Genomic DNA, 11,703 nt, shown 5'->3' with positions numbered 1-11,703 from the left:
TCTGATATTCTCAGAGATTAAAGTGATAAATTAAGAATATGAATTAATTAGATCTCTGTAATGTTGAGACTTTGCTGAGTCACCCAGTGGGCCTACATGGACCCTTTAGAGAGCCGGTTCTGGCCCAGGGACCGTATGTTTGACACCGGTACATACTTTAGGGTTAGGAGTGGGAGTAACTCCTAAATGTCTTCTGGGCAGTATAACAACGTTATGACATAAACATAACAAAAAGGAAAAACGTAATTCACAGTATTTTTATGGAAATGTTGAATCCCATAATTCAACATTTCTCTAATATATATTTTATCTTTGGAATATTTTATTTTTGGTTGTTTTTAAGCATGTCCACGCAGCATATATATATATATATATATATATATATATATATATATATACTTTAGTTACTCCACTACATTCATCTGTTACAGCTTTAGTTACTAGTTGCTTTAGTTACTAGTTACTTTAGTTACTCCGCTACATTCATCTGTTACAGCTTTAGTTACTAGTTACTTTAGTTACTAGTTACTTTAGTTACTCCACTACATTCATCTGTTACAGCTTTAGTTACTAGTTACTTTAGTTACTAGTTACTTTAGTTACTAGTTACTTTAGTTACTCCACTACATTCATCTGTTACAGCTTTAGTTACTAGTTACTTTAGTTACTAGTTACTTTAGTTACTAGTTACTTTAGTTACTCCACTACATTCATCTGTTACAGCTTTAGTTACTAGTTGCTTTAGTTACTAGTTACTTTAGTTACTCCGCTACATTCATCTGTTACAGCTTTAGTTACTAGTTGCTTTAGTTACTAGTTACTTTAGTTACTCCGCTACATTCATCTGTTACAGCTTTAGTTACTAGTTACTTTAGTTACTAGTTACTTTAGTTACTCCACTACATTCATCTGTTACAGCTTTAGTTACTAGTTACTTTAGTTACTAGTTACTTTAGTTACTAGTTACTTTAGTTACTCCACTACATTCATCTGTTACAGCTTTAGTTACTAGTTACTTTAGTTACTAGTTACTTTAGTTACTAGTTACTTTAGTTACTCCACTACATTCATCTGTTACAGCTTTAGTTACTAGTTACTTTAGTTACTCCGCTACATTCATCTGTTACAGCTTTAGTTACTAGTTACTTTAGTTACTCCGCTACATTCATCTGTTCCAGCTTTAGTTACTAGTTGCTTTAGTTACTAGTTACTTTAGTTACTCCACTACATTCATCTGTTACAGCTTTAGTTACTAGTTGCTTTAGTTACTAGTTACTTTAGTTACTCCACTACATTCATCTGTTACAGCTTTAGTTACTAGTTACTTTAGTTACTAGTTACTTTAGTTACTCCACTACATTCATCTGTTACAGCTTTAGTTACTAGTTACTTTAGTTACTAGTTACTTTAGTTACTAGTTACTTTAGTTACTCCACTACATTCATCTGTTACAGCTTTAGTTACTAGTTACTTTAGTTACTAGTTACTTTAGTTACTAGTTACTTTAGTTACTCCACTACATTCATCTGTTACAGCTTTAGTTACTAGTTACTTTAGTTACTCCGCTACATTCATCTGTTACAGCTTTAGTTACTAGTTACTTTAGTTACTCCGCTACATTCATCTGTTCCAGCTTTAGTTACTAGTTACTTTAGTTACTAGTTACTTTAGTTACTCCGCTACATTCATCTGTTACAGCTTTAGTTACTAGTTACTTTAGTTACTCCACTACATTCATCTGTTACAGCTTTAGTTACTAGTTACTTTAGTTACTAGTTACTTTAGTTACTAGTTACTTTAGTTACTCCACTACATTCATCTGTTACAGCTTTAGTTACTAGTTACTTTAGTTACTCCACTACATAAATCTGTTCCAGCTTTAGTTACTAGTTACTTTAGTTACTAGTTACTTTAGTTACTCCACTACATTCATCTGTTACAGCTTTAGTTACTAGTTACTTTAGTTACTAGTTACTTTAGTTACTAGTTACTTTAGTTACTCCACTACATTCATCTGTTACAGCTTTAGTTACTAGTTACTTTAGTTACTAGTTACTTTAGTTACTCCACTACATTCATCTGTTACAGCTTTAGTTACTAGTTACTTTAGTTACTCCGCTACATTCATCTGTTACAGCTTTAGTTACTAGTTACTTTAGTTACTCCACTACATTCATCTGTTACAGCTTTAGTTACTAGTTACTTTAGTTACTAGTTACTTTAGTTACTCCACTACATTCATCTGTTACAGCTTTAGTTACTAGTTACTTTAGTTACTCCACTACATTCACCTGTTACAGCTTTAGTTACTAGTTACTTTAGTTACTAGTTACTGTAGTTACTAGTTACTTTAGTTACTAGTTACTGTAGTTACTCCACTACATTTATCTGTTACAGCTTTAGTTACTTTAGTTACTTCACTACATTCATCTGTTACAGCTTTAGTTACTAGTTACTTTAGTTACTAGTTACTTTAGTTACTCCGCTACATTCATCTGTTACAGCTTTAGTTACTAGTTACTTTAGTTACTAGTTACTTTAGTTACTCCACTACATTCATCTGTTACAGCTTTAGTTACTAGTTACTTTAGTTACTAGTTACTTTAGTTACTCCACTACATTCATCTGTTACAGCTTTAGTTACTAGTTACTTTAGTTACTCCACTACATTCATCTGTTACAGCTTTAGTTACTAGTTACTTTAGTTACTAGTTACTTTAGTCACTCCGCTACATTCATCTGTTACAGCTTTAGTTACTAGTTACTTTAGTTACTAGTTACTTTAGTTACTCCACTACATTCATCCGTTACAGCTTTAGTTACTAGTTACTTTAGTTACTAGTTACTTTAGTTACTCCACTACATTCACCTGTTACAGCTTTAGTTACTAGTTACTTTAGTTACTAGTTACTTTAGTTACTCCACTACATTCACCTGTTACAGCTTTAGTTACTAGTTACTTTAGTTACTAGTTACTTTAGTTACTCCACTACATTCACCTGTTACAGCTTTAGTTACTAGTTACTTTAGTTACTCCACTACATTCATCTGTTACAGCTTTAGTTACTAGTTACTTTAGTTACTAGTTACTTTAGTTACTCCACTACATTCATCTGTTACAGCTTTAGTTACTAGTTACTTTAGTTACTCCACTACATTCATCTGTTACAGCTTTAGTTACTAGTTACTTTAGTTACTAGTTACTTTAGTTACTCCCCTACATTCACCTGTTACAGCTTGAGTTACTAGTTACTTTAGTTACTCCACTACATTCATCTGTTACAGCTTTAGTTACTAGTTACTTTAGTTACTAGTTACTTTAGTTACTCCCCTACATTCACCTGTTACAGCTTGAGTTACTAGTTACTTTAGTTACTCCACTACATTCATCTGTTACAGCTTTAGTTACTAGTTACTTTAGTTACTAGTTACTTTAGTTACTCCTCTACATTCATCTGTTACAGCTTTAGTTACTAGTTACTTTAGTTACTCCACTACATTCATCTGTTACAGCTTTAGTTACTAGTTACTTTAGTTACTCCACTACATTCATCTGTTACAGCTTTAGTTACTAGTTACTTTAGTTACTAGTTACTTTAGTTACTCCACTACATTCATCTGTTACAGCTTTAGTTACTAGTTACTTTAGTTACTCCACTACATTCATCTGTTACAGCTTTAGTTACTAGTTACTTTAGTTACTAGTTACTTTAGTTACTCCACTACATTCACCTGTTACAGCTTTAGTTACTAGTTACTTTAGTTACTCCACTACATTCACCTGTTACAGCATTAGTTACTAGTTACTTTAGTTACTAGTTACTTTAGTTACTCCGCTACATTCATCTGTTACAGCTTTAGTTACTAGTTACTTTAGTTACTCCACTACATTCATCTGTTACAGCTTTAGTTACTAGTTACTTTAGTTACTAGTTACTTTAGTTACTCCACTACATTCACCTGTTACAGCTTTAGTTACTAGTTACTTTAGTTACTCCACTACATTCACCTGTTACAGCTTTAGTTACTAGTTACTTTAGTTACTAGTTACTTTAGTTACTCCACTACATTCATCTGTTACAGCTTTAGTTACTAGTTACTTTAGTTACTCCACTACATTCATCTGTTACAGCTTTAGTTACTAGTTACTTTAGTTACTCCACTACATTCATCTGTTACAGCTTTAGTTACTAGTTACTTTAGTTACTCCACTACATTCATCTGTTACAGCTTTAGTTACTAGTTACTTTAGTTACTAGTTACTTTAGTTACTCCACTACATTCATCTGTTACAGCTTTAGTTACTAGTTACTTTAGTTACTAGTTACTTTAGTTACTCCACTACATTCACCTGTTACAGCTTTAGTTACTAGTTACTTTAGTTACTCCACTACATTCACCTGTTACAGCATTAGTTACTAGTTACTTTAGTTACTAGTTACTTTAGTTACTCCGCTACATTCATCTGTTACAACTTTAGTTACTTTAGTTACTAGTTACTTTAGTTACTCCACTACATTCACCTGTTACAACTTTAGTTACTAGTTACTTTAGTTACTAGTTACTTTAGTTACTCCACTACATTCACCTGTTACAGCATTAGTTACTAGTTACTTTAGTTACTAGTTACTTTAGTTACTCCACTACATTCATCTGTTACAGCTTTAGTTACTAGTTACTTTAGTTACTCCACTACATTCACCTGTTACAGCTTTAGTTACTAGTTACTTTAGTTACTCCACTACATTCACCTGTTACAGCTTTAGTTACTAGTTACTTTAGTTACTCCACTACATTCATCTGTTACAGCTTTAGTTACTAGTTACTTTAGTTACTCCACTACATTCACCTGTTACAGCTTTAGTTACTAGTTACTTTAGTTACTCCACTACATTCATCTGTTACAGCTTTAGTTACTAGTTACTTTAGTTACTAGTTACTTTAGTTACTCCACTACATTCATCTGTTACAGCTTTAGTTACTAGTTACTTTAGTTACTAGTTACTTTAGTTACTCCACTACATTCACCTGTTACAGCTTTAGTTACTAGTTACTTTAGTTACTCCACTACATTCATCTGTTACAGCTTTAGTTACTAGTTACTTTAGTTACTCCACTACATTCATCTGTTACAGCTTTAGTTACTAGTTACTTTAGTTACTCCACTACATTCATCTGTTACAGCTTTAGTTACTAGTTACTTTAGTTACTCCGCTACATTCATCTGTTACAGCTTTAGTTACTAGTTACTTTAGTTACTCCACTACATTCATCTGTTACAGCTTTAGTTACTAGTTACTTTAGTTACTAGTTACTTTAGTTACTCCACTACATTCATCTGTTACAGCTTTAGTTACTAGTTACTTTAGTTACTAGTTACTTTAGTTACTCCGCTACATTCACCTGTTACAGCTTTAGTTACTAGTTACTTTAGTTACTCCACTACATTCACCTGTTACAGCTTTAGTTACTAGTTACTTTAGTTACTCCACTACATTCATCTGTTACAGCTTTAGTTACTAGTTACTTTAGTTACTAGTTACTTTAGTTACTCCACTACATTCATCTGTTACAGCTTTAGTTACTAGTTACTTTAGTTACTAGTTACTTTAGTTACTCCACTACATTCATCTGTTACAGCTTTAGTTACTAGTTACTTTAGTTACTAGTTACTTTAGTTACTAGTTACTTTAGTTACTCCACTACATTCATCTGTTACAGCTTTAGTTACTAGTTACTTTAGTTACTAGTTACTTTAGTTACTCCTCTACATTCATCTGTTACAGCTTTAGTTACTCACTTTGTTCAATTGACTTTGACTTGTTTGAGCTTTTTTAGTTCTAGGTAAAATGATTAAAAAGTAAGAATATACTTAAATCAATCTTAACCCCCAACCGCACTTCAAATAATAAAATCTTAATCAAGGTTTTGACCCTCAGAAAGGTAGATATAAACACACGCTCTTATTTTGAAATATTGGAACATCACTGTACAGCATGGCTGTTAAGCCTGGTTCACACGGGACGATTTTAAAATTGTCGGCCGATTTTCCAATCCTGAGAGACCCCACACACGGCGATAAAAATCACGGTCTAACGTTTTGGTCGTACAGCGTGTGGTGAGCAGCACACGGCAAAATCAACACATCACACACGAACCGATTTGACTCCCCACATTCCCAGGTCAGACGGAAATCTCACAAAATCCCTCGAGATCAAACGTGACTTCAGAGTAAACACTCATGGCGGACGAAGAGGATGCAGTGGCGATAATTTGTAGTTTGTTTTTAACCGAAAAACGTTATCAAAAGAAAAGGCGACGGTCAAAGAAGTGGAGACAACGCGAGCATGGACTATACTTGCTCTACTTATCTCCGACGTCCACCGGACTTTCTGGTGCGCCGTGCCGCCGGCTGTTTTGATTTTGTTTCCCGGTGCTTTCCTCGCCGCCCTTGTCACCTCGCTTTCTGATTGGCTACACGCCACAGTCCACAGGCTGCGTGCTCGTTTGTCCCCGGGGGGACACCACACACCAGGAGGAATCGGGCCAAAACAATCCAACATGTTGGATATCCCCGATTTGAGATCCTTCCGAGCAGACGAGAGCAGTCTTAACACACCACACACGGCAGGAATATCTGATCAGATTATTTTACGATAATCGGAGCATCCTTAAGATTGTCGGAAGGGGTGAATCGGGGCTAAAATCGGCCTAATTATCCTGCCGTGTGAACCAGGCTTTAGTTGCATGTAACTGTGAAACTTAAAAAGCAAATAATATTAAACGGATTTAGAAAAGGTTCACCTGTTGTTGTTGTTGTTGTTGTTGTTGAGTGTTTCCTGTGGACACATCGTCTCACCAGTAGGACCAGAACGACCAGCAGCACCAGACCACAGAGGACTGGAACAGACAGAAAGGACGCTAGGAGAGCAGGAGACGAGGACAGAGGAGACGAGGAGGAGGAGCCAGGGCTGGAGGGGGATGGAGGAGGTGGAGGGATGGTGGGTTTCCCTGAAGAAAAGATCAAATAAATAGAAAAAATACTTAAAAGCACTTTTTTTTAGGTCATTTTACGTCTCTTTGTCATTGCTTTGTGTCTCTTTGTTGTCATTTAAAGACTGAAGTCATTTTTTATCTCTTTTTGTAGTCGTTTTGGGTCTTTTTGTAGCCGTTAGGCATGTCTTTGTTTTGCGACTGTGTGTTTTGAGTCTCTTAGTAGTGGTTTTGGGTCTTTTTGTGATCATTTTAAGACTCTATGTAGCCGTTTTGTATCTCTTTTTTGTGTCTGTAGGTAGCTGTTTTGCACCTCTTGGTAGCTGTTTTGTGTGTCTTTGTGGCTAATTTGCAGGTTTTTGTTTTTCTCTCTTTGTAGGCGTTTGTGTATCTGTGGACTGTTGCATCACTTTGTCTCTATATTTTTGCTATTTTTGCATTTGTTTGTAGTTGTTTTTTGTCTTTTAGTGGGGTTTTTTAAACTCCTAGTAGTTGTTTTGAGTCTCATTGCTCTTTGTAGTTTTTGTCATGTTTTCATCATTCCATAATTTTGGAATGGAAACATGACTAGTCATTTGGTGTATCTTTGTGGTGATTTTAAGACTCTTTTTTGTTTCTGTTTGTAGCCGTTTTTTGCATCTTTTTGTAGCCATTTTGGTCTTTGTAATAGTTTTTTCTGTCTCAGTAGTTGTTTTGTGTATCTTTGGTCTTTTGCATCAGTTTGTTGCATCATTTTTTTCAAATCTGTTGTTTTGCAATCAGTTGCAGTCGTGGGTCTCTTTTACTCTTACTCTTTGGGGTCTTTGTTTTGCGTCTCTACATAGTCATTTGGTTTCTCTTTGTGGTCCTTTTGTCTTTTTTTGGCTGGGTTAGGGTCAAGTGTGTTGTCTGCCTTTTTGTCTGTTTTGCACGTCTTTGTAGTTGTTTTTTCTCTTTTTGTAGTCATTTTTTGTATCTGTTCCTGTTCCATCACTTTGTCTCTTTGTTGCGTCTCTTCGTCATTTTGGGTCTTTTTGTAGCGCTTTGGCATGCCTTTGTTTTGTGTCTCTTGTGGTCATGTATCTACTGTTCAGCCATTTTTTAGTCTTTATGCCAATATCTGACACAATACTGACCTTTAACCTCCTCACCTGTGACAGAGACCCAGCTGGGTGGAGACTCTCCATCACTGCTGATGTAACACTTGTAGAGGCCTTCATCAGACCTGGAAACATGGTGGATGGTCATGTGACCTGCAGGCTCATTCCTGATGAAGGAGCCATCTTTATAGAAATCAGCTGGGAGGTTGGAGGACGTCTTTGTTTTACAGTGCAGAGTGAGGTCTTCTCCCTCCATCACAGGGAGGACAGGACTCTGCAGGATCACTGGTCCACCTCAACACAGAGACAAACTACAGCATGTCATCCATTCACACACAGCTTCATCAATACTGACTCCACAGTCTGATCTTACCAGTGACAGTGATGTTGATGCTGTTACTGGTTGCTCCCTCTCTGGACTCACACCAGTAAACTCCACTGTCCAAAGGGATAATGGCGCTGAGGATACAGGACGAATCGGCAGGTTTTCCCCAGTCTTTACACTCAGCTCTGTTTTCTCTGGTTGTGTTCCTCCTCAGAGTCCATCCAGCAGAGCTGTCGTCCTCCTCACAGCTCAGAGAGACAGACTGTCCTCTAAACATCTGAGATCTGCTGGGACTCACAGTCAGAGAGGCTGGAGGGAGCAAATATTTAATTATGTTTTGAGCAAAACATTCAATGTTAAAAAAAAGATAGAAAGATGGAAGATGGTAAAACATTCCAGGACTCCAGTTTGAGTAATTTAAAGGCAGGGTTGGTAATGTTGAAAAGTAGCATCTCCTTGGGGCTCCGCCCAAAACACAGAACTTCAGAACAGGGCAGAGAAAGGACCACCAGTGTTACAGTAGTAGTATGTGAGCGTATCATTTTTCAGTAGTGTGTGAGATAATTGTGATTAAAGTCCCTGATGAGCCTTTGCTAAGTTTCCTCCCCGGGTAGAGTATGCACAGCGGGGCAAGGAGGCATTTCATTGGTTCTTAAAAAGCGGCACTTTTTGGTTTGATTGGTTGGTGTTTTTAGACACGACTACAGAAGCTACAGATGATCGATATGTTTTAGAGCCTAGGAGTTATTTATTGCTGATGGGGTGTTAAGACCATTTCAGACAATATGCATATATATATATATATATATATATATATATATATATATATATATATATATATAGTCCTTACCCCAAGTGAAGGAGTTCAAGTACCTTGGAGTCTTGTTCGCGAGTGAGGGGACAATGGAGCGGGAGATTGGTCGGAGAATCGGCGCAGCGGGTGTGGTATTACATTCAATTTATCGCACCGTTGTGACGAAAAGAGAGCTGAGCCAGAAGGCAAAGCTCTCGATCTACCGGTCAGTTTCCGTTCCTACCCTCACCTATGGTCATGAAGGCTGGGTCATGACCGAAAGAACGAGATCCAGGGTACAAGCGGCCGAAATGGGTTTCCTCAGGAGGGTGGCTGGCGTCTCCCTTAGAGATAGGGTGAGAAGCTCAGTCATCCGTGAGGAGCTCGGAGTAGAGCCGCTGCTCCTTCGCGTCGAAAGGAGCCAGTTGAGGTGGTTCGGGCATCTGGTAAGGATGCCCCCTGGGCGCCTCCCTAGGGAGGTGTTCCAGGCACGTCCAGCTGGGAGGAGGCCTCGGGGAAGACCCAGGACTAGGTGGAGGGATTATATCTCCAACCTGGCCTGGGAACGCCTCGGGATCCCCCAGTCGGAGCTGGTTAATGTGGCTCGGGAAAGGAAAGTTTGGGGTCCCCTGCTGGAGCTGCTACCCCCGCGACAAGATATAAGCGGACGAAGATGGATGGATGGATATATATATTGGAAAATGTTATCAACCCTGCCTTTAATCTGAACTCTTTGTGTGTCTGGCGAGGTCGGTGACTCAAGTCTGTTTGGTGTGTTCTGTGCTGTCGTCAGTCGGAGGAGCCATCGGCTTTAATTTGGGCTGATTTGACTTGTTGCCAGTGGGCAGTCGGACTCAATGACCAATTACCGGAAATGACGAGCGAGATGAGCGTGACAAACCCCTCTCAAAATCTGACGAAAATCTTTTAAACTGACCTTTGTCGATCTGAAATGAAGACAGATTCAGCAACTGCACGGCCTATTTCTAAAATGTAAATGTAAACATGTTTTCAGAAACACGTTTCAGTGAACTATTTTCATAAAATACAAGAGCAAGCCGCAATTATGGTCGGAAATGAAATCCGGGAGCAGCCAGACCCACGTGACGCGTTTGTCCAATCAGCTGCCGGTTTTCATTTTTTGGGCGCCAATACACATTAGCGCCGCCTGCTGTTATGGAGACGTATTACGTCTCTCACGCGCGCAGGTACGCTCAAGTCGCCGCACTTTTTTTAACTTGGGGAGGCGGTCAGTCCGACTGCCTTTTCTGCCGAAGGTCTGCCGTCAGGTTGGTGTGTCAGAGCCTTTAGTTTACTGACCTTGGTTTGTTGTGCAGCTCAGCAGTGATGTCAGAACTGAAGAGAAATGAGACTCAAATCACAAAAAAATAAACTCACAACGAAAAGCTGTTACATTTGATCTGAAGATGGAAAATTTTGGCTTTCTGATGAAATGAAATTGTATCTGTTTGCGTTTAATAAACATTCCAATAAATGATATTTAAGTTTGAACAGAGAATATGAGCCGGAGCGTTGACCACAGACTCTCTGCTGATCTTTAAAACAAAGGTTGGCAGGATGTGTTTCGTGGCTCGAGGTGAGAATGTCGTTTAACACTGTTGAGGTTTTTTTCATTTAATCTGACATTTTAGAGAGTTTAACGCACAGCTTAGTTACATTTAAACCTCCTGTTGTAGATTTGTTTATATAGAAGAAACACCAATGGCATAAAATCTTTCACATTATTTGTCAAATTAGTCAAAGTTTGAGCATATAGATTTTATCATTTCTGTGAGTAAATGTTGTATTTCACGCTCCTTGTAGATTCCTCTACGCTGCCTGGTTTCCTCTCATATCAATAACATGCTTTGAATATAATTATTTGCGATTGAAACGACAGGTTTTGTACTCACAGAGCAGCAGCAGCAGCAGAGGAGGCGTCCGTCCCATCGTACCACAGACTGACTTGTTTCCGTCCGTCGCAGCAGCAGTTAAACTTCCCTCCTTCCTCTGAGGTGAGATCACTGACTCTCTGCGGTTTCTCTCTCAGCAAACAGGAACAAAAAAAGAAGTTTGTTCACTCATTATGAACCATGAGGGGCTTTATTCAACACACAGAGACAGAATGCAAATAAACCAGGGGAGTTGAAGGCATCACAGGAGATTTTTTTTACCTGAAAAGATATCTTAAGACTACGGAAGAGTAGTAGTAGTAGTAGTTACAGAGTACATGTTAAACTAAAAGGATCTTACTCTTTAACATAAAGCTATATCTCTGTAGGGATCCTTTCATAATGTTGTCAGACACTTAGAATAATAATCTGGTATGTCAGCGGCAAAAACACAACTTTTAGTGGATGCTAACTGTTGCCGAACATTTGTCCTGTAGGGTTACATCACAGCCCGGTTCACGGCTGCCGGTTACAGCGTTTTCGCTCAATACTGGACCAACGTCAAATACTTTTTGTTAACATTAGACACCAATGCATGGGAAAAACGGGTCCAGGGTGAAG

At 37.9% G+C, this 11,703-nt stretch overlaps 1 protein-coding gene across 1 annotated transcript; it reads right to left on the bottom strand.

Annotated features, from left to right (window-relative positions):
* Positions 1 to 6,739: 6,739 nt before the first annotated feature.
* LOC116044069 (Fc receptor-like B) lies at positions 6,740 to 11,333 on the bottom strand. The gene is made up of 5 exons (XM_035994225.1): positions 11,104 to 11,333; positions 10,511 to 10,546; positions 8,446 to 8,706; positions 8,124 to 8,366; positions 6,740 to 7,011 (listed from the first exon to the last, which is right to left on the bottom strand). Exons 1-5 carry the CDS (start codon positions 11,138 to 11,140, stop codon positions 6,740 to 6,742), a joined length of 849 nt encoding a protein of 282 aa, XP_035850118.1. The 5' UTR covers positions 11,141 to 11,333.
* Positions 11,334 to 11,703: the final 370 nt, after the last annotated feature.

The sequence above is a fragment of the Sander lucioperca genome, chromosome 17 (genome assembly GCF_008315115.2).
Source record: "Sander lucioperca isolate FBNREF2018 chromosome 17, SLUC_FBN_1.2, whole genome shotgun sequence".
Classification (NCBI taxonomy): Eukaryota; Metazoa; Chordata; class Actinopteri; order Perciformes; family Percidae; genus Sander; species Sander lucioperca.
Note: the sequence above shows the minus strand (reverse complement) of the source record. Positions and strands in the feature narration are given on the sequence as shown.

Bases quoted from the DNA above. Each gene is read 5' to 3' on its own strand.
- LOC116044069 (XM_035994225.1), bottom strand. From the start codon at position 11,140: ATGGGACGGACGCCTCCTCTGCTGCTGCTGCTGCTCT. The intron at 10,547-11,103 runs GTGAGTACAAAA...ATTTCTCTTCAG, and splicing joins TCTGCTGCTGCTGCTGCTCT to TTCTGACATCACTGCTGAGC. The intron at 8,367-8,445 runs GTAAGATCAGAC...CTCTGTGTTGAG, and splicing joins CATCAACATCACTGTCACTG to GTGGACCAGTGATCCTGCAG.